Here is a 24071-nt window from a genome sequence, read left to right as displayed (position 1 = left end):
ATCAACATTCCAAATTCATAATATAACATCAAAAATCACAAAATTAATCAATGGAAACATTCAAAATCTTTAACAGTTTCAAAATCGAAAGTACGGGCTAGCTGGACCTAGTTGCAACGATTTCAAAAACATAAAAATTATCGAAAACGAGTAAAGTTTGCTTACCAATTCAACAAGCCAAAATTGGCTGAATGTTAAGCCCTAGATATGGCTTCCTTCTTCAACAAATTTTGGTGGAACCAAAGTTAGAGAAGATGATAATTAATTTTGTCATGTTTTGATTATAATATACATAATTAATAATTTACTCTTTTGCCCTTGTAATTAAAACCAAACATTAACAATTTATAAGGCCACTAACGTCCACCAACCTTTGAATGGTCAATTTACTATTTAATTCCCTTTTATTTTATTCAAATAACCATTTAGTCACTCAAATCAAATAGTGATTAAATTTTACATTTTTTATAGTTTAGTCCTTTTTAATTAATTAACCATCGAAACGTTAAAATTTTCCAAAAAAATTTAATACCACCTTAATGACACTCCATAATTATTTATAAAAATATTTATGACTAGGTTTATAGAAATGAGGTTTCGATACCTTATTTTTTAAAACCACATGACCTTAGGGTCAAACCACTTGAACTTAATAAATCGTTTATATAACATATATTATCATATCAAAAAATTTTAAAAGCTATAGTTTACTCGTAAATATTAAATATAATATTTACAAACTTACTGGTCAGATTTGGTGGCCCCAAAACTACTATTTCTAACACCACTGCAAAGTGGGCTATTACAAAATGATTGAAACAAATCTACTTGGAATCAGCCATATCGAGGTTATGTCTGGAAAACAAAGCTACTTGGAATCAGTCATATCGAGGTTATGTTTGGATTGTAATGATATTTTCTATAATCATATGAAGTTTGAGATATGGGTATTTTGAACATCCATGGTCTTGAAAGCAATTAATGATATGAATATCAACAGATTGATCTATGAAATACATTATCAGTATGGGTTGTATGGTATTGAATCAGGGTATGATTTGCTTAATGGTTTAATGGTACTTGGATCTACATAAATATTCACCATATGTGTATATGTCCACCTATGAATAATGATAACGAACAACTGTTTTGAGTCAAAAGAAAGTACTAGAAAAAGGGTTGTATCAGTTGGATTTTTTAAGGTATGTTCTATTTAGAAGTACATATGTGAACGAGATAATTAAGAAATGCCTGAAGAACTCTTCAGTTAATAAAAAATAAATAATGTATATTTGAGGAATATATAATTGGTGTATATGTACATATTACCACTATAGTGGCATCCGCCAAATATAAGTGGCTTAGACAAATAGTTGATGTAAAGACTTTCTTTCAAGAATATCAAGTGTCCACCAAGGTATGTCTACAATAAGGCTTACTAAGTTCTCTTAATCTTACTATTTTCATTGTTGCTTCAGGTATTCGGTACAAGTTTGCGATAGGAGTACACCAAGGTAGTGGCATAAAGGGCTATTATGCATAATGTTGAAAGATAGTGTAATCTAGGATTGCACCTTCTATGTCTATCTTTAATAAACTACTATATTGTAAAGACTTGTATCAATTCTATTATAACAAGTTAATTTATAATACTTCCTTTGTTTTTAGATTATAGTTTTTCAGTAAAACGTTAAATAAAATAATTTGACAAATGAGAAATTGTTAACTGTTTGATAAATTGTTAATTTATGTGTGTCGTACACCCAAGATCCGAATCATGTAAATCGAGTCAGGTTGAGAGTGTTACAAGAGTGTCTTAAATGACATGTGAATTTCGCCCATCCTAGGATTATAAGTATGTTGATCTGGCACTCAATAATTAACCCTTTTCACTCCCCATTTTTTCCATCATCTTAAATGCACCAATCTCCTACTCAATAAGTACAAGAATGATATTAAAATTCTTAGTAGTGTAAAGCAAGTGCACATAATTGTAACAGGTTTTTTAGTGTTTTCATTTGTAGAACTCGTAGTGATTAACCAAAGCTATAATAGCCCAATTTTTCAATTGTGTCAAAAATAGTGGTTTAAAAACCTCATTTTCATAAATCAAGCTCATAAATATTGAAAATTATGAGACTAGTATAAAAATATATAAAGTTTGGTCCTTTAATTTTGTCAAATTGATAGTTAATTAAGGTACAATGACTAAATTGTTAAATTCTTATCACTATAGATTTTTATATTGCAAAGGGTTCAAAATGGTAATTAAACCATTTTTTCTAACAATTAGTGGAGGATGATGTTTTCATCCATAAAATTTGGTTATTTGAGGTTACGATTAATTAATTAAAGCTTAATTAAATTAATTAAGGATTAATGATTAAATAATGTATATAAAGGTTGTTAGTTAATTTTGTCATCTTCTGTCTTTCTTCCTCCATTGAAACTAAATTAAAGAAAACCTAGAAGCCATTTTTAAAGCTTTAAGACATTGGGCGCTTTGATTAATAGGTAATCTCAAGTCTTTTTCTTGTAATTTTTATGTTTTTGAGGTCATGGGAGCTTGATTTAGCTAGCCCATGTACCAATTCATAAAAGTGTTAAAGTTTTTGAAAGTTTCTATTGATTATTTCTTGAATAAATTGGTTTTAAATTGATAGATTTTAAGCTTAAATGTGAAAAATAACTAGATTGTATAGTTTAATTGTTAGTTTTATTCAAAAGGACCAAAGTCTATAAAATGAATATTTGATGTGAAATTTTTATAATTATAGATAGTAGAGGGACCTAAAAGTATGTATTTGAGATCGGTTTTAAAACTAAAGCTGAAAATTGGAAGTTATAACAATATCGATTTTAGGGACTAAATAAAACAAAATGCAAAACTTAAGAGGAATTTGAAAAATGAAATTGAATTGGTACGTGCATATAATAGAATGTTATAAAATGTTTGGTATTGATAAAAATGAATTGAATAATTGTATAGATTGGGAATTAAATCAAAACGAAGATAATCGGGGGAAACAAAAATTGTCTATTAGTCCTTAAAGTCTCGTTTATTGTTGTTTTGCCAGGTAAGTTCATACGGAACTTACTAAATTATTTTTTGAATTGTATTTGTTTCAATTGTGTGTTTATATTTAAGTGAAATTGTGGAAATTGGCATATTTGGCTATTTATGGATCGAACTGTAAAACTTGAAAATGTTGGCTATACGAAAGGGTACAAGGTACTAATATGAATGTTACATGTTTACGAGATTTGTTTGCCATATGTATTCTAATATAAGGCTTGAAATGAAATGATTATGATAATGATGCCCGTGTGAACTTAGTAAAAGATTAGGATACGTATGGCATGCCATTAGGGCTAAATGCGAAATTGATCAGGGATTTACATGATGATATAAGATCTAAAATTATTGCTGATTCTCGGTTATATGTATCATTGGTTTAGCCTAGACTAGTTACAATGTCATCTTGTGTGAGAAAATTCATAAAATGCTAGCTTGAGTGAGCAAATTCATAAATGTCAACTTGTGTGAGCAACCCTAATCTCTATCAGCTTGTGTGAGAAAAATAGTCTCGTGTATCCGAGTTCAATTTACTACAGTTCTCTCGAGTGAAACCATAACCTAATTAAATGGGAAATATTGAAATGTTTTAGATACGAATGGAATCATATATGTTTCTAATGTGAGTTGTTATATATATGATCATTGTTACAAGTTGATTTTATGAAAGTTTACTAATCTATTGGTTGTATATGATTTTATGCATTAGTTGTCTCAGCATATGCTAAGGAATGCCAAGTTGAACTATTATTGTGTTAAATGTTTAGTTTATTGAATTGTCAAGGTAAGTTAAGTAAATTTCATATGAACTTACTAAGCATTCATTATGCTTACCCCGTTTTTTTCCCTTCTCTTGTAGATTTCACCTTGCGGAACACATCAAGTGGATTGTTTGAAGCTCACACTATCTCATTGAATCGATAGTTTTTTATCGTTTTAAATCCAAATTTCTGGAATGTACATAGGTGTTTTACAAATGATACCTTTGAACGATGTATATAGTTTAAACTTACCTAATGCATGATTTTGTCAATGTTAATGCCTTGTTGAAATGGTATGATTTAGTAAATGGTTTAAGATGTGTATGTGGTAATTTAATTAGCATATTTGGATATGAATGGGTAGTAACAAGTTGGTATTTGGATAATTGATTGATATACATATTTGTGAACTAGTTGTTGGATTTGCACATGGTTTAAAATGCATGAATTGGCATTTGGGATGCCTAGATGAATGGTTGTATTTTGATTTAGGAATTTAGTGGACTGCCTATGATGTCGCAACTTCACACCCTGAATATCGCGACATTGACTCTATTTTATTTTGTAAACTTTACAAAGTGGTCCTCGATTAGGGAAGCTTGTATTCGGTCTTCAATGCCACAACACAAAGCTTTGGACATCACGACATTAACCTTGAATGTTTGAAAAGCTTCACAAATTAACTATTGATTGGTTTAAGGATACTATCGGGATTGAAAAACTTCGCAGATTAACTCTTGATTGATTTAAGGATAGTATCGGGCTTTCGTTAGTTCATGTAAAACCTGGGAATATATTAATATTGTACCTATCATTTGCAGTGTATGTATTTACTGGTATAAGTATCTAAATTAAATGTTATATGATTGTGGCTGCTCCAGCAACAAATGTGGCATCTTATAGCTCAGACCTGGAAATCGAGTCGAGCGAGGGGTGTTACAAAAGCTCTCTAAACCTATATTCGATTTACTTGTCCTCTAACCCCTTGACCTAACTCATTTCTTCAAACATTTAATCATGAATAATAACATTGTATTTATGGCAAGATGCTACAACTTATGGTTAGGTGTCTAGGAAAATAGATTAGTGTTTAGCAAGAACTAATGGATTAAAGACCAACGTATGGTTTAATATTTCTACAAGTGCCCTACATTTATAGTTAGTGCTCAAAAAGTAATTGAGCTCAAAACCCATGGATGTCGAGTTTAGTGGCTCTAATTAGGGTTAGGGTTTAGGAATCTCATTAGAAAAGTGATTGGTCTTGACACTTGTGGATGTTGAGGTCAATGGAACTTATTAGGAATACATTTTTAGGAATCTCTGGCGCATTAGAAAAGTGTTTTGAACTCAACATCCATGAGTTGCTACAATGCACAAAAGAATTGAGAGCTAAAAGTAATACTTGCCATAAATCTAAGAAAACTCAATGGAACTCTTAACCTAATAAAATTAACAAAACCTAATTGTCTCTCCTTTTTGGAGAACTACTAACTTTTGCTATTTAAAAAGCCTTTCTGCAACAACATCGTGAACTAAGGTTGAAAAAAAAACCAAAAAGCCTATTCAAAAACAAAATAAAAGAAAATTTAACTGCAGATTTAGAGCCAATGTTGTGACACCTTATATCCACGCCACGACCTTAGGTGGCATATTCATGCTTCTTCAATTTCTAGCCATTTCCTTGCTCAACTTCTGTCAAATATGCTTTTCTTTCCTCAAGCTCGACCTAGTGCCTACAAAAGTACCTTGAAAACCTTATTAATTAAAAGAAATAATAACAAAATTTTCCCTTCATATTTCCTACCTTTTACATTGTTCTCTTTAGCAATTTTTTAACATGTCAACCTTCATGTTTCAATTTTTGTCAAATAAACCTAATTTGGATGGAAAATATTAGTAAACTAACAATCAACCTTATTTGTTGATAAGGCATGACATCCCATTTATGCTTTTGTTAATGTGGCATGACTCATCATTGTTGGCATTGCTTTTTTAGGTTAAAAGTTCATAAAAATTTAATATATATATATATATAAATTCTTTTGAAATTTTGTTAATTCTAAATTTATATAATTTTTAAAAATCTAAAAAAAGTTAGACAAAATTACTAAAAAACCAAAATATTAAAACTACAAACATATAATCATAAAATATAGAAACCAACAATAAAATATAATTATTTTGGTCAAAAAATAATCATAAAATACAAAAAAGAAACCCAAAAAATTCAAACATTTGAACCTAAATCTTAAACTTAAATCTATGGACCTGAGTGAGGTTTATGGGATAATTAATCCTGGATTTGAGAAAAGGGAGAGGGGATCTTCCTTACAATGACGATTTTGGCCATAATGGAGCCTCGGGGACAGTGGGTCATGCTTGTGTAGTGGTGCACGGTAGAGAGTTTTAGGTGTGGAAAATACCTAACTACAAAACCAAGTGTCTAAAAGAACAAAAAACTAAACTTCTCATGGTCACGTTGTCGCTATTATCTGTAGTCAGGTTGGTGATTGGAGACCACCTGGTGTTAGCCCAAGACACCCTTATCTTCTTTCATTGCTTGAGTTTTCCAAAATCAAACCCAACTGTCCTAAAATCAAGGCTTTTGATTTCAACTCTCACTGCTTGATCTCCCTCACCAACCATTGGTTCGACCTCAACCTAAGCTATATTCTTCTACTCTTCATGGGATTTACATCCAATTGGATAGAAATTGCCTAGATTTTGGACCTTTTTTTGTGATTCTCCACTATTGCCTATTGCTCATTTGATTTTGTGTTTTTTTTTTGGTATTTTGTGACAGTGATATTTTTTTTTTGGCTTAAGGGTGAAAAAAGCTGTTGAACTTTTTCAAAAAAAACAATTAATTCCCTATTTTTTTTTTGCACTCAATTTGGTACTTAAACTGCCAAAACTCAGTGAAATGGCCTCTTGACTGACGTTGACTGTTAATTTTTAACAGTCAAGATGATGTGGCTGTCTGCTAATTTTTAACGGTCAAGATGATGTGGCTGTTAAGTTTGACTTTTTTGCTGTTAAGTTTGACTTTTTTGTTTCCTTTTTCCCAACTAAGACGCCACCTCGGATGCCACGTGTACTATTGATGACATCATTTTTTTCCTGATGTGGTTTCTTTTGTTATTATAACTAAATTAATTTAATTAAATTTATTTACAATAAAATTTATTTACAATTTTTGTAATGAATTGAGGCAAAGGAAAAAAAAGTGGTAACCCTAACCCTAAAACTATAATATTCCATCTTCAAATGTAAATAGTATTTAATTGCAATTTCGTATGAATTTTAAATCTCAATTAAACCATAATTCAATAATGAACAACAAAGAAACAAAACATCAAAAAATTACATAAAAAGTACATTTTAATCTGCAATATCCTCAAAATGCAGGATGTTCCCTTTTCAACAAATGGTTCCCATATGAACAAAATGTACTAATCTTGTCCCTTATCAACCATAAAATATACTATCAGAGAAATTAAAATTAAACTAGCATCAGTTTGCACTTCAATCATTTATTATAATAGAATCTGTTTGGCTTGCTTGTGTCCCTATCTGCACTTGTTTAGAAATATTTCCCCTTTTCTTTCAAACAACATCAGAGTGTTGTTGCATAATTTGCCTTGTTGTCACAGCTTTTTTCCCCCTGCCACTTCAAATCCAAGGCCTTTCCATGAATGTTGATATTGGGAAGTATCAGATTGTCCAATCTTCCTTACAGTAGTAATGGTTCCTTCACTGCTTCTACTGGGCTTTAGGGAAAATGGAAAATAATTAAAAAAGTCAGTAGATATAAATTACTTAGTCAACAGGCAGCAAAATTAATATTTAGAATAGTTACATATACTCATATGTAGTATTTGTTCACCATTTTTTAGGTTTGTTTACACCTCAATACAAAATGGTTGTTTTCTTCTTCTTCTTTTTGGGGCTTTCTGCATTGGTGATGCATTGAGAAGTTGATACACCTGATTCTTTTTCTTCTCCTTCCATGTTGTGAGTTATTTGACGTTTGATGGCAGACTATAAAAAAGAAATAGTTATGAGCTTATTGAAATGGTTGAATTTACCAACAGAGAAAAAAAATTATGAGCAATTATCAAAACTAAAAAATCAAAGTTCTCAAACAGTCGACCAAATAGATATTACACCACACTACATTAATGTATTTTTTACCTATGGTATAGTACCTTCTAATTGGGGTTGTTTTACTTGCATAGAGGATGCACCAACATTCAAATTTTGTTCCTAGAAATAAATTAAGAAATTAATTATAATATATTTATTGGTTAAAAAATATGAATATAAAGAAAAGCTTATCTAAAATAAAGTGGTCCACGAATTACCTGTAAATTCTGAATCATATTTGATCTTGTTGGACACAATTTTTTATTGTGCCCTACTTGTTTACACAAAGAACATGACATTTTAAGGCCTCTCCTAGTGTCCTTTCCAAACTTGCTTTTTTTATTTTGTTCATCCTTATATTTCCTTTTGTTTTTCTTGGGCCTTCCAGGCATTTTTTTTACTGGTGGAGGAGGAATTGAATGATCTCTCTTGAGCCAAAATTCCCCCCCCAACTGGTCGTAAAACCTGACTGTATGTTGCTACATATTTCTCCTTATTGTACCATGGTGAGACATAAGCTTCTGGATTCTTCTCATCATGGTACATGGCACATACAGCATGGCAACAAGGAATCCCTGTAAGCTCTCACTCTATGCAAGTGCACTTCAACTCTTTCATGTCAATTATGTGTTGGTTATCTTCATGGATCACTTCAAACCCTCCATCAACATTCCATGCAAGTATACATTTAGTTGATGTTGTAGGATTCTTTTCCAACTTTTGCAATGCAATAGGGGAAATGTTAGTTCTCCACTTTTCTTCCCAGGTTCTCTTTACATCCATCTTAGTCATCACCATCACTTGATTTCTTCAAGTATGGTGATGATAGGTTTGCACCTTGCATCAAGTATCCATACATTAAATGATACCGCCATATTATTGTCCACTGCATCACATTTGCTTGTCCCTTTAACATATGACTTTGCCTAGTGATGCACAGGGATCTCTAATAATTGATCAGTGGATATCTCACCCATTGCTTTTAATTTTTGTGATTGATCATCAAAGTCCTCAACAAAACTTAACCTGACACAATTCCAAAATTGCATCTTCCTATTCAACCCTTTCCAAGTCTTCTACCAATTGGCATAGATGTGTCTTGCACACATTCTATGCTCCAAGTCTGGAAAACACTCATTTAGGACATTGATCAACTGTTGCAACAATAATAAAATTTAGATTGTTAGTCATACAATTAGTGTAAAATATGTATATTAAAAAATAAATAGAATGAACATATTTATACTAATAAATTACCTTTTGTTGATCTGACATCAATGTTAATCCAACACCCATTGGATAATACAAATCTATAAATAACTTCTCCAAAAACCATTTCCACAAAGAGGCATTTTCCCCTTTCACCACTGCCTAAGCCAATGGATACATTTGATTGTTGGCATCTCTACCAACAACCACTAACATATCTTATTTACAAACACTTTAAAGGAAATACCCATCAATTCCAATAAAAAAGCCTATAACCAACTTCCCACCCTTTTTTCAATGCTTCGAAACATATATAAATCCAATGGAACACAACTTTACCTTCCTAGTTCCTATGGACTTGGATTGAAAGTGTGCTCCCAGGACTACTTATTAGTAGCTCAGAAGCATACCCTCACATATTTTCATACTCGTCTACGTATGACCCCCTCATTTCCCTAAGAACTTCTCTCCTAGCTCATTGACACATACTATAGCTAGCATAGAGTCCTAATTCAGTTTTACACATCTCCTTCAAAGTTTTCATTTTCATCTTTGGCTCAAAAATTATTCTATCCCTAAAAGTATTTTGTATATGTTTACAAGATAGTAATGGGTTTTTATTGCTTTTGAAGCATTTATGTATAGGGTTGTAAGTTTTCACAATGAAACAATTCTCTCTATGATCAAATCTAGCAAAAAGTTTCCAAGGGAAACCATCTCTACAACCTACCTTTGTTATTTTGGGTCTATTCTTAATAAACCTCAATACTACTCCTGTTGCAAAGGAATATTTTTTTAGCGCCTCTTTGAACTATTAGTTATCTTCAAAGCTAAGTCCTATCTCCCACAATGGAATAACATAATTAGGATCATACCTAGGACCAACATACCCAAGTAAGATATGTCAATCTCATCATCAAGAAGCTCACTATCCCCATAATCCCCTAGCTTAGATGAGTCCATATATTCACTCTCATTCCCCTCAACATTGCCCTCATTTTCTTTTATCTCATCTTCTACTATTAAATTATCCCCTGAAAGTATATGTCCATCTAATGCAACCTCACTATCTTTATCACCACCTTTCTTAAACTCACCTTTTAAACCTTCATTAGCCCATGTTCTTCCCTTAATATTTTTTATTTTTATTTCTCAACCTAGTCTTAATTTCCTTAACTTCTTCATCTACATCACTAACTATCTTCTTCACCTTCACTATCAACATCGTCCCCACCCTTAGTCCCAACATCTTCTCCACCCTCAGTCCTAGAATTTGCTCTCACCTTAGTCACAGTGTTTTCCCCAATCCTAGCCCCTATGGCACTTATAATTCCTTCACCAACAATATCCACTAAACCCTCGCCAACACCAAACCCACCCTCATTAAATTTTTCACTACTCTAACCTACCACATATAGGTCTACATTACCTATTTTTTTCCAAAATATCTATCATTAGCCTAACAGTATTGTCATCATATATTAGGACTAACCCATCCCCATTAAAGGCAACATTTGGGACCTTATAATAAACATATGGTTTAAATTCATATTCTAAGTCTTTCACATTGTTTATAATATCCCAGTAGCATAATACATCAGACATAGTCAAATTTAGGACCTGTGACAAACTCCTTACCATGAAAATAACTTAACACATACACCATTCTGCATAAGTAGAAACAAACAAGTAAACTAATGTCATACATAAATATATAAATGATGACATACAAACAAACATACAGATTGTATTCGATTAGCATTCTAACAAATATACTATAGTAAATACCAATAAATAAACAATAGACAAGATAAATTATATTTAACAAACATACACAAAAGACAAAATAATTGTTATGTCTATTGTGAGTACTGCAATTGACTTTATTTAATTTATTTACTTTTATATCTATTGTTGTTTATGAAAAGGAATCTAGACCCTAACAAATGCACTCAAACAAAATTTTTTTTACTATATACTATTTAATTACACCCAAATAGATTCCAATGTAAAATTAAAAATTGGGTACAATTGTTGTTGCTTAGCTAGCCACCCTAAATATGAGCCTTTCGCCAAATTCTTTACAATAAGTCTCTTTTTTCAACCTAGAAAGCATGTCAAGAAAAAGTCAGTTTCTTATTATAAAGAAACTAGTCAAAAACCGAAATAAAAGAACTCAATCTAGAAATTTCACAAAAACTTACCTACTCCAAATCTCAATTAGCCTTTAAAGAATCAAAATTGTGCATTTGGTTCTTAAATTCAAGGAAAGCTTTTAACTTTTTATTAGGGGGTTCGAGTAAGATAATGGGGTTTTTTTAGGGCTTGTAATGGAACAAAGGTTCTTGAAGAAGGTGGTTTTCGATTAGCAAAGGAGTTTTCAATTTAGTAGTGTATTGTTGAAGATTTAGGGATTTAGCAAAGGGGTTTTTGATTCAGTAAAAAGATTTTGAATTTCAATATGAGATTTCAACTGAACAAAACATAAGGTTCTTAGCAAATGAGATTTCAACAATGATTCAAATGGCAAACAAAATTTCTTCCAACATTTGTGACAATCAAGAGAGGTTTCTTTCAGGAATTTTTTTAATTTTGTTTTTCTCTTCAAAAACTAAATGTGACGATTAAGTTTAAGGGTTAGGGTTTCTATTTTTTTCAAATCATTACAAAAATTGTAAATAAAATTAATTAAATTGATTTAATTATAATAACAAATAAAAAAGTCACATTAGGGAAAAATGATGATGTCATCAACAATACACGTGGCATCCAAGGTGGTGTCTTAGTTGGAAAAAATGAAACAAAAAAGCCAAACTTAACAACCACATCATCTTGACCGTTAAAAATTAACGGTTAACGTCGGTCAATGGGCCATTTTACTGAGTTTTGGTAGCAAGTATCTAATTGAGTGCAAAAAAAAAAATAGGGACTTAATTGCTTTCTTTTTTTGAAAAAGTTCGAGGGCTTTTTTTACCCTTAAGCCTCTTTTAGGAGGATACTAATTCAATGAAGTATTTAAAATAAAGAAAAAAAAAGTATACAAGAAGGAAAGAATGAATGAGAATATTCAAGGGATTCTATCAAAAATTCTAGGAAAGAACATATAAAAGAGGCCTAACAAAGTTCAAGGGATTTTGGGAAATTTTCAAGGAATAAATAAAGTAAATAAATATTTAAAAAATTTAAATGATCGATAATTTTTTAAATTTTTACTAAAAATTTTCTTAATTTTCTACTTTTTTTAAAAAAATTTGTAAACATTAATAAGATGTTATGTCATGTTAGCAAAAAAGTTGACTATTAGTTTGACTAGCAAATTCCATCCAAATTGGTCTTAGTTGACAAAAATTAAAAGGTAAGGTTAACATTGTGGAAAAATGATAAGGAAAACATTGTGAAATGTGGTAAACGTTAAGGAAAAATTTTGTTACCGTGCCTTTAAGATATTATACAATGTGATATTTTATATTTTCTAATAAGAGGGTACTCCCATGACTGGAAGGGATATGGGCTAACCATAGCAAGCGTATCCATGCCCGTGTTTGCAGATGCAAGCATCAAACGTTCACTTTGTTGATCAATTCATGAATTGCCTTGCAAAGTGCCCTATATAAATACTTAGCAAACTAGCAAAATCTACCTGCTACCTTAAAATCTTCAAACAGAGGAAGATACGTGGTATGGATCTTTTTGTTAGACTTGTTTAGCAACAACATTCCTCCAACCTTCTAGAGCATCCAAGCTCTTACATATTGATCTATCTCCTTCATCATTGCATGAAGTGGAGGGGTTGACTTAACAAGATTGTCCAACCATGTGCACTTCACCTGACATTCATCCAAATCATTACCTGATTTCTCCCTGATAGCACAACACCCAACAATTGACTGCACTCCTACTCTGGATCAATGTCACAACCTATGGTTATCGCCTTTCTGTTGATTGAAAGGTTGGTTATTAAAGCAACATCTTTGAGCATAATGGTCACTTCTTCGCAAGAAAAATAAAATGTAAATGTTTCAGCCTTCATCTTTCCATCAAGGCAGCAACCAAATCCAAAATAATTTTCAACTTTGCCATCATAGATGCCACATATAAATCGACATCCTTCAAGCTTTCTTCAATACGACGAACAAGCTCTAGAAATTTTAAATTGTGTCAGACTCAATGAACACAATCTAACGATTGTTATAAAAAATCAAAAAACAAGTAAGATTAAATTTTGTAAATCATAAAAAAAATCATTTCAATAAAAATTAAAAAGTAGAAAAAATTGAGTTAGATATTTCACCTTATTGATGGCATGGTTGGCTATGTGTTATGTCGTTTTTACCTTGGAAAATAAGTAAAAAGATAACAAGTTTTTTTAGAGTTAGAAAGTTTGGGAAGATTTTGGGTAAGAAGAAATGAGGAACGAATGAGTATTTATAAAGTGGAAGTTGATACCCATAGGAGTCAACTTCCATTGTAGGGTAAATTACACCAACAATTATTCAATTTTCAACTCAGTCACTAAAATTTAGGAAATTAACTAGTTCACTAACGTTATCGAAAAGTGACAAATCAGTCACCCACTAACATTTTTGGTTATAGCCCTAATGAAACAAATGACGTGGCCAGTTAAATTGCCACGTTGGACATGAAGAGCCAAAGGGACATAATTTTTTGGGGGAGGGAGGGACGAGCAAAAAAAATGGAATGTTGAAATTTGGGAAAAGGATTTTAGAATACCTTTTCAAGTTGTTGAAAGCATCATCTATGGCAGCAAAAATCATTTTTCATCTTTTTCTTTTGTTTCCATTGAAGCACCAAAGGGTTGTCTCAAGTTCTTGCTCTCTCATTGTTCTTATTTTTTCCTCCTCTACTGCTACTACCTATTGAAATTGAGATGAGGAAACGGAGGAGTTTAATTCCTTGCGACAATATAGGGGGAGAAGGTGTCGTTTGAGGTGGTAGGTCGTTGTCATTTTGAGAAGTGGCACGGGTAAAGAAAAGTAAAGGGTTTCTTCATTTTGGAAGAGGGGAAAACAAGATAGAATTGAGAGGGGATCAGAAGGCGAGGAAGATTTGGATATGGGTTTAGAGTGGAAATAGAGAGAAATGCCAGGATTAAGTGAGAAAGGAGTGGTGGTGGCAGTGACGACGATAAAGGAACAGTGGAGGGCTAAACTCTCCATTATTTGGATGCTGAGAAAATCAACAAAGAAAATGAAAGAGAAAACTCAAATCAATAGTGGGTATCTCCATTTCTTCTCTTCTGCTTCTTCTTTTTCCAGCAACTAGAGTTCTTAAATTGGGTTTTCACTGTGGCTAGTTAACATCCAACATGGCTAGTTAATGTGTCACATCGTCTTTGTTACGTCTTTAACAGAAAGTGGTTACTGGGACTGGTTTGTTATTTTTTCTAAATTTCAGTGACTGGGTTGAAAGTTGAGTAACTGTTTTGTTATTGGAACCAAAGTTGAGTGACTATTAGTGTATTTTACCCTCCAATACATTTAATTGGGTTGGTTGGGCTAACAACCAAATAAATATTTGGTTAAACCTCCCAACCTTTAACTTGACTTCCATGGATGTTGAAAATACTCTAATAAAGTATTGCCTCTTAACATGCATGACATGGATTACTATAATGATTTGACATATACACCAAACTCGATGCACATAGGTGTCTAGATAACCTTCCCCAAAAAACTTATTTTAAAAAATAATTTACCATAAATATATAGTGAATAATAGGGTGAACTATATTAATAATCACCTAACTATATTTTTTCTTTTTTGGTCATCCAATTATGAAATGTTATAAAATGGTCGTTCAACTATTTAATTTTATCTTTTTTTTGTAACTTTTCATAATTGAGTAGCCTAAAAAAATTGAAGGTGAATGACTATCAATACAATTTACCCTAAATAATATCATATTATACAAAGTAATAAAAAAAAACCCCTCAAACACCCATTATTTTTTTTTCAATTATTAACTCTACTATTTATATTTGGTTTTTACAAAATAATAATAAAAATTTAAGAAGAAAAAAAAAAGGAGAGAGATTGTCCAGGTTTTGTTATAGCTGGAAAAAAAAAGGGGGGGCCAGACTCGACATGCTTCGAAGAAATTAGCCCGCGCATTTGACGCGGGGTAAAGACGCCATTGCCACCATTTAGACCCTTCTTCATCTTCCTATCAAATCCAATCAATCCAGTATTCTTGTAATCTTCGTATTGGGAATTCTTTGTACAATCTTCAAATGTCGGTGAGTTTATTTCTTTTCTTTTTTTTTTTTGTGTGATGAATGGGACCCTTTGCTCGGTTAGATCCAAGATTCCTTTTTCGGGGAAAAAAAAAAGTCTAATGAAGATAAATGTATGTATTGCTCCGTTTGGTTGCTGGAAAAATGTAGGAGAAATGAGATCATAAAAGCTGGACTCTTGAGTTGATCTGTACTTGGCCCAAATATCTCTTTGGGTTTCTAGAGTTGACCTCATTGTAGTTCTTGGGGTCCTGAAAACAAGTTCAATGGTAAGATTCAGTTGGGATACTTTAATTAGCTTTCTTGGAAGTAAATATTGGAGCATAGGAACTGATATATATTCTATGAATTGACCTGTGAAAGCTCTAACTTTGATGTTTGCACCGAAATGATTGAAAAGTGCCCTTCAAGTTTTATGGTTTGACGGTCAAGTTATTATTATTTCTGGGTTTGGGATGATGTTGTGTCCGTTTTTGTTTTTCTTTTATTTTTATAATGACACATGGTAACATCCTAAATCCGCTTGTGGAGTTTTTTGTTCCACTAGCAGTGTATAGAATAATTATCCTTATAGTTTATGCATCTTGTTTTATGGTTCTTTTAATAGTCTTTGAATTAGTATTTATACAAGCTTTGGTGTTAATTGGTAGGCTCAGAAAAAATTATTGGTGAGAGTGATATATGATCTTCAAAATAAGATAAAAAGGTCCTACTTTTGGAAGCATCAATTGTCCGGAGAAAATTATGTGTATAGTTTCCCTTTCAAGGCTTAGGTATATGATTTGATTATAACTGATGTTATGATTCCAAGCATTTTAACATGTAAGCATATCACCTTCAATTTCATTATAGAAAAGGAAAAAGTAACAGCATACTGCTGACAAAGCAACTTTGTTTCTGTTGATGTACCAGTGAGCATCTTCTTTGGTAGAATGAAAGATCGAAATATTATCTGTTTTAGGCTTTTACTTTCTATTAATCGTGTGGTACCAGATAATGCGGTCACATTATAAGGTCACAATTGAACAGATCACACAAGATTAAATTGATGCAACATAAAACCTATTAGTCCTAAAATATTATGAAGAACAACAAATGTCCACAGATCATCTAATTTACACCATCAAGTAAAACCTCTTCATGCTTTAGACCCCATAGTAAAGTAAATTGGGGTTTTGGGTTTATTTTTGTTGCACTGTAGCCATGAATACCGTCTTTATTTACATTCGTCTTGTTCATTTAGTATATCAATGTCCTTCATTCATCCAGTTGGGCCAACAATTGCGGTTGCTTTTCTTGCCGATTAGAGCTCCTCTGTTTTATTTTTTACTCCTTGTTGATCATTGCATATGCAGATTCCACTGGACCAAACTAATCTTACTCTTGGAGCAGTAACGGAGACAAGTGCTACAGCAAATTGGACTATCAATGCGTCAAATGTGAGGAAAAAAAATACTTATAGAATTAGTTTCGGTTGATACTGTTAACAATAGAATTTTGTTGATTATCAGTTACTTTTGCATCTAGTTGATAAAGTATTACTGAAATAGCTGTGAAATAAGCTTTTGCATTTTTGCATCTCATATAAGATTTTGTGCTTGACAAGAGCAGAGCTAAAGAACCTTTTCTTAAGTCTCAAGTTTGACTGGAACTAATTGTTGTATCCGTTTACTTATTTTGTCTCATTTGGTCTCTATAGGTGTTTTTGCATAAAGTTGTTCCATGTTGCTGTATTTCATGGAATCGTATAATTGTTATCTTGAAATGTTTGCTGAGTATGATTATTATGATATCCATTGGCATTAGAATCTGAAGGTACCATAAATAGGTTTGTAATTTTGCTACATGTTCATTTAACTGAAAATAAGGAATCGAAATGTTGAATTTAATGTATGTGATTAGATGGACACTTGGCAAAGATAAAAGCCTGCTTGTGGAGTTTTTCGAACTCCACAAAAACATATATTTATCTTCTCATTTTTTGTGTACAGATAAGAACAGTTAAGGTCAGTAATATTTCTCTAGCTGCTTCTGAGAGGGATATCAAAGAATTCTTTTCTTTCTCTGGTGATATTCAATATGTTGAAATGCGAAGGTGGGTACTCTCTACTTATGTTGGTTCGTCTTTTCGATTTTCCTGAAGTATTTGGATATGATCTTCTACTAGCCCTTGAAATACATGGAAATCTTGATAATTTTGAACGGGTGCCTGTGCCGGATAGATACCATGTTCGGCTCTCATACTCTAGTCCTAGTAATATAGCTCTCTGCTTGAGTTCAATGGATTTGTTTTGAAAAGCCATACTTGAGATTGTTGTAAATTTTGCAGGGAGACTGAAAATGCTCAAGTTGCTTATGTTACCTTCAAGGATACACAAGGAGCAGATACAGCAATACTATTGACTGTATGTTAGTGAGATTAAGTTATTTTTTATGCTTATATTTCCTTGGAAAAGAATTACATTTGTTGATAGTATCACTGGACAAAAATTGTTACCAAAGGCATCAAGGTACCCTAAGATATCAGCTTTATTGTCTCTTAATGCAAAACCGACAGGCAACTTGAACATTGAAATCTTCGGAACTAATTATGTTTTACATGTTATGCCTGTGTAAAGCTAGATGAAAACTTTCCAGGTCTGTCATCATTCATCTGCATTGCATTTGTATCATATCTTAAAGTTTAGTGTAGCTGCTTTTGACTATCAAAGCCTAACAATAACATCTAATTATTGAGCTTCAGTTATGCTGGCTTACATGCTTTCTGGCAACTTATTTAATTCAAATACTCATTGTGAATGAAGTTTCGAACTTATTGCTTGATTCAGGGAGCCAAAATAGTTGATCTTTCTGTCAATATCACACCTGTTGAGGATTACCAACTACCCCCTGAAGCTCTCCTGTCAAACACGGTAAAAGTCCTCCTTTAAACCATATCCTACAGCTTTTGTCATCATAAGGATGATCACTGTGATATAATATAGTGAAGTAATAATATCTATGTCGCTCTGACTCTTTCATTTTTGCTTGAAAGTACATGTGTGACATATATTTAGACATGGTTCTGGGGATATGACCATATAAGAACCCTCCAACTACATGGAAATACTCAGAAAATATTGAATATACCTTATTAGACACATACTTGTATCATACATTTATGAGTCCAAGTAACAAAAAATGATACTTTTAGATTTAGTAGTATTTCTATGGCTAGTTGTCAGCTTATGTTTGTAGTTCTCTGATCATACTTTCAGCATTGGTAGGAAATGCCAGATTGTGTGTGTTTTGCATGCATATCGTAGCTTCATACTTGTATAATTATAGCAAATTCACGACTACTCAAGCTTTTATCATGATTGATCGTAATGTCCTTCAGATCCTTGAATGTGTCATTTGTGAAGACATTTGATGGAGGACAAGTAAATTGAAATGCTAGGATGCTTTAGCTAACTTAGAACTCAGTCACATTTATTGCTGGTAGCCTGTTTTCAATCCATTATAAGAACACAGCAACTGAATTAGCATCAAGGCTCAACAGCTGGAGATCTTCTAATGTTTTGGGAGTCTTCTAGTGTGTGTATATAACTGTATATTATCTATTTGCCTTTTTCTCTTGGTCTGTAATAGGAAAAGGTATGTTTGTTCTCTATGTTACTTGGACTCAGGGTGAGTGCCAGATACGAGTGTATGCTCTAGAGGAGTATGTTCAGTTTTTTTAAGGTTTTTCCATGGAGAGTCCTCAAAGAGTTATATCTCCAAACCCATGTTCGGTTATGCAACTGACATGGGTGTTAGATACGAGAACTAGAAAAATGAAAAGTCGGAGCAGCATTGTTTGTTCATATGTTTCATAAGAATACAATGGAAAGAAGTGAATTATCACACATACACTGTCTTATGTTTTCTTCATTGTTGGGCAATCTGCTATTTGAAGGAGAAAAAGCCGGTTGTTGCAGATTCTACTGTGCAAAAGGCTGAAGATATGGTGAGCACCATGCTTGCCAAGGGCTTCATCTTGGGAAAGGATGCCATCAACAAGGCAAAAGCATTCGATGAACAGCATCACTTGACATCGAATGCCTCTGCTGCGGTAACTTCATTTGATCAGAAAATCGGTCTGAGCGAAAAGCTAAGCATTGGAACAGCCGTGGTTAACGAAAAGATGAGAGAGATGGACGACCGATTCCAAGTCTCTGAGAAAACAAGGTTTGCCTTATCTGTTGCCGAGCAGAAGGCAAGCATTGCGGGAACTGCGATCATGAGCAACAGCTACGTATCTACAGGAGCTTCATGGCTTTCAAACGCATTCACTGCAGTTGCGAGGGCAGCTGAGGACGTAGGTATGTTGACAAAGGAGAAAGTTGGAAAAGCAGAGGAAGAAAAAAAGGGTTCTGTCTACAAGGAGAGAGCAAGGATCATCGAAGAATTTGCAGAGCTCCATCTTGATGAATCTCCCAAGGCAGAACCTTCAGTAGGTCTAGTTGATTCAACAACCGATAAGCAAGCTTAGAATGATATGAAATGATTGCTTTTGAACTTTGATTTTCCTTCAATGCCCTGATTCTTTCATTGTTGTACAATACACTGTTACATGGGATTGTAATTCAAAGGAATTTCTGATATATATTATTATATGTTCTGAAGCACTATTTTTTTGCTTTTTATATTCTTCTTATGCCTTACGATCATTTGCTTGTTGGTGGGTATGTGGCCGAACTGAGCTCAAATTCTAAGATGCTTTTGAATTGAAATATTTTTCAATACTATATAAATGATTACATTAAATTTAAATTGTCATATATATAATTTTTAGAATATCTTTTGGCATTTTAGGTAATTTAAAAAAAAATTAGAACTTAATAATTAAAAAAATTAGGAACTTTTCTTATATTTATAATTTAATTATTTTTGTAATTTCATATAATAAATTTTAATTTTCAATTATTTATAATTTTTTTTATTTTTTTACTTTTTTCATTTTATATTTTATATTTTTTCTTTTATTGTGACTTGGCATTGATGATGTGATTTTGGCATCATAATTATGTGGCAGATTGTTATTGGATACTAACTTTTTTTTAATAGAAAAATGGGAAGTACAACATGATGGACAGACAAAAGTACAAGTATTAAACTGAGCAAAAAAATTGAAAATATCAAATTATTGTCTTACTTACTGTAGAAGATTCAAATTGAGTATTAAGTCCTTAAAAAATACCAAACTAATATCTTACTCATCATACAAGATTCAAATTGAAAATTAAGTTTTTTAAAAAAGATGAAGAAAATTTGAAAATGGTATAATACTTGTTTAACTATACACAAAAGATAATGTGTGTATAGTGTATACTATATCACCACCTGTTTATAATTTAAGCATTAAAACTTAATAAATTGTTGCAAACAAAGTTAATTAATTTATTTATAATTTTAAATATTATTATTTTTATTATATATCTGTAATTCCAACTCCTACCTAAATATTATTTTTGTCATTTCATTTTCTCGATTCCTTCCTACGTAAATAGTGATAAAACTTGCATGGCAAATAAATTAAAAGGGCAAAATAAGTATGTTAGATTAGGGGTAAGTTATAGTTTTAAAGTTTATATTTAATTTACAATCTATATATAATATATTCAATATTACAACTTTAAAAGATATATATTTTTGGCTAAGGAAATTGGATACTTCTAATGTTTAAATATATATTTATATAATCATATATTTTTCACACCCTTTTTACATTGAATAACTTAAAGCAATTTTTTTACTATTTTATTACCTTTCTCCAATATTTAATAATTAAAATAATATTTTATTATCTATTAATTGTCTTTTACAGTATTTTAATTCTTTTGGAAGTTACAATTTTGAGTTAATTATGTTTTAATATTATTTTTATTATTATTAAATTATTGTTGTAGTCAATTTTTTATTATATTTTAATTCTTTGGAAGTTAATTTTTTTTATAGGAGTTATATTTTTTTTGGGTATATATAGTCTCATTTGTTTTTTTTATGACCACTTTACTTCTTTTCTTTTTGTTGTTTTTTTTTTATCATTGCCTTATTATTTTATTTATTTTTACTTTCTTTTAAGAAATATTGTGCACTGTTTATGGTGATCATTGTAATCTAATTAACTATTTTTTTATAGGTTTGATGAAGTAATATTAGATTGGTGGATGTGGAAAACTACACAATTCTTTTTTTTTTCTTATCTTGCAAGCATGATTCTTTTTGTGTTGATAATTATGGGTTGAAAATTTTTATAGGCTAGTTATTCATTTCGATTGCAATGGAAAAGTGATTTTTAAAAGTTTTAAAATGCTTTTAAAAAGTATGGTAAAAAAGTGTTACGAAAAAATGTAATTTATTAATTTTTAATAATCTCTATGGCAGTTAAAATTGCGGTTGAAGATTTAAATATTTTTTTAGACATGATGGTAGAAAGTAAAAAAAATTAGTTAAGTTATATGTGTTGGATCTGGTGCCTTAAGTGTAATATATTTAATTGTATGCTTGTATTTTTTTCAAACAGATTAGTTTAATAAAATTATCCATAAATTACATTAATACCCTTTCTAAGCAAAATAGAAGCAAATATTAACTTATTGCTTATCTAATATTTAACTATACTAAGTGGTATTATGTGGTAAGATTGTAATAGGGAAAAATAACTTATATCAGTAGATGAACCTAAACATGTCCTTAGCTTAATCAGAAATGAGCAAACTGATTGAAAGACTAATATGTCATCTATCAATTCCAATTTGGGGAAATGCTTTGTCTTGAGCATCGGAACGGATGACTCCCAGAAGATAGAGACATACATGTGACTGACTAGACTGGCAATAAATCGGACAAAACCCAAGTAGAATAGATCCTGAATCTGTTTATGAACTTATTCACTTGTGACGTTCATAGTGTGGCATACATTAATCCTGAGTGGATGGTGGACTATGTATGCGTGACTCATATACTTTGATGTAAGTAAAAGTGTAAGCTCAAATAGATAATGAATCGAAAGCTAGTGCGTTAGGTATACGACTTTTGCAGTATGTAGCACCATTCACAATAGTGGAATTCATAGCCCAAGAAATGGGTAAATGATATCCTCTCGTTGGCATTACATGATAAATTAAAAAGTAAACATAGTCATGAATCGTTTGTCTTTATGATGATTTACTTAATTACTATTCGATGGTAATTGACTTTCATGAAGGAAGATGTAATAGTTACCATGAGATAAAATATGATCATATTAGGAGAATGAATTTATCCCAAAGAGATTAAGGATATCCTATAAGGATAACACACTTATGACAAGGTCATTGATCGAGCAACTTTCATAATTGTATGTAATTTAGAAGAGCTCAATCACGATACTTTAGCAGAATGACTTCGTGACTAAATAAGTTTATAATTAATAGTTTAAAAAATATAACTTAATTATAAAACATTTGAGTCCTAATTATATATGTCCAATTGATCCTTCCGCTAGCTCGTTGAAACCATAAATGAATTGCATTTAGAATCAAATGAATATAAATAGATAGAAATGATAAGTTAGAGAAATGTGTTACATTCGAAAATGAATGTGATTTCTCACTAAGTATGGAAATGACCTGAGAATTAATTTAAATTTTTTAAATTATTATTTAATTAAATAATTGAAGTTCAAAAATGGAATTAAATTAATTGGTCATTATGAATCAGTTGAATATGGAAATTAAATATATTTTCTTAGATTCTTTTACGGTAAAGTTGATATTACTTTAATAGAATTAAAATTGGGTTAAGAAGATTATTTAATTGAAAAATTAATTAATTTAAATTAATTTAAAATATTTTAATAAATAATATTTATTTTGGGAAATAAAAAATTATGTATTAAGTTGGATTAAATTATAAAATGTTGGGTTAAAAATTCAAGAATCACATATAATTGGACCAAATATAGGAGAGGCCTAAAACTCCTCATAATAAGTATGAGGGGCAACAACTTTAGTATAATTAACTAGGGTTAGCTGTCCCTCTCTCCTAGTTGAACTAGGGGACTTGTTTTTCTATCATATAAGTATTATTTGTATTCTAGTAATTCAACTAGGATTCTCTAATATCTCCCTATAAATAGATTGCACTGGTAATGCTAAAAATACATCGTTTTGAGAAATTGTTATTGTACCTGGAAATAGTTAGAATTTATTTCTAATTATAAATTATATTTTCCAGGAATAAAAATTCTACCATTTCTATATATAGAGAGAGAGATATTTACATTTCTACTGAAAGTAGGAGAATTATTTATGATTTTGTGTTTGACTCATGATTGTTCGAGCCCATACTCGAAGTGATTCGTAATATAAGAATATCAGAGAAGGCCGTTCGGTTGAAAGCTGGGAGCGTCAAAGATCCGTCTCGCACAAAGCACATGTACTTTTTGAGAAAAGTTTATTGCCATAAATATCACAAACCAACTTGTTTTCAAATTTTTATTTTTCTACTGTAAAAGAAAATCGTTTCCAAACCGAATTTTTTCAGCAATATAATATTTAAATAATTCAATACAATGAAACATGAAATATAAATTTTAAATAATTTTTTAAGTAATTAATA

At 31.3% G+C, this 24071-nt stretch overlaps 1 protein-coding gene across 4 annotated transcripts; it reads left to right on the top strand.

The window, feature by feature from the left end:
• The first annotated feature begins 15230 nt into the window (after positions 1 to 15230).
• Positions 15231 to 20095, top strand: LOC107959663 (binding partner of ACD11 1). Of its 4 annotated transcripts, XM_016895772.2 has the most exons (7): positions 15233 to 15449; positions 15597 to 15715; positions 16802 to 16885; positions 17438 to 17541; positions 17776 to 17851; positions 18275 to 18358; positions 19384 to 20095. In XM_016895772.2, the coding sequence occupies exons 2-7, from the start codon at positions 15713 to 15715 to the stop codon at positions 19957 to 19959; spliced, it is 927 nt and encodes a 308-aa protein (XP_016751261.1). In that variant the 5' UTR covers positions 15233 to 15449; positions 15597 to 15712; the 3' UTR covers positions 19960 to 20095. The 4 variants fall into 4 exon arrangements, with proteins under 4 accessions (XP_016751260.1, XP_040948865.1, XP_016751261.1 ...); XM_016895771.2 differs by lacking the exon at positions 15597 to 15715 and having other exon boundaries at positions 15231 to 15449; XM_041092930.1 differs by lacking the exons at positions 15233 to 15449; positions 15597 to 15715 and adding an exon at positions 15820 to 15864.
• Positions 20096 to 24071: the final 3976 nt, after the last annotated feature.

This window comes from Gossypium hirsutum, chromosome D05, assembly GCF_007990345.1.
Source record: "Gossypium hirsutum isolate 1008001.06 chromosome D05, Gossypium_hirsutum_v2.1, whole genome shotgun sequence".
Classification (NCBI taxonomy): domain Eukaryota; kingdom Viridiplantae; phylum Streptophyta; class Magnoliopsida; order Malvales; family Malvaceae; genus Gossypium; species Gossypium hirsutum.
Note: the sequence above shows the minus strand (reverse complement) of the source record. Positions and strands in the feature narration are given on the sequence as shown.

What these genes read in the sequence shown, in the direction of transcription:
- LOC107959663 (XM_041092930.1), top strand. Translation starts at nt 15,835, where the DNA reads ATGATTGAAAAGTGCCCTTCAAGTTTTATG. An exon ending in CAATATGTTGAAATGCGAAG is followed by an intron (nt 17,542 to 17,775) that starts GTGGGTACTCTC and finishes TAAATTTTGCAG; the next exon opens with GGAGACTGAAAATGCTCAAG. An exon ending in AAGCTCTCCTGTCAAACACG is followed by an intron (nt 18,359 to 19,383) that starts GTAAAAGTCCTC and finishes TGCTATTTGAAG; the next exon opens with GAGAAAAAGCCGGTTGTTGC.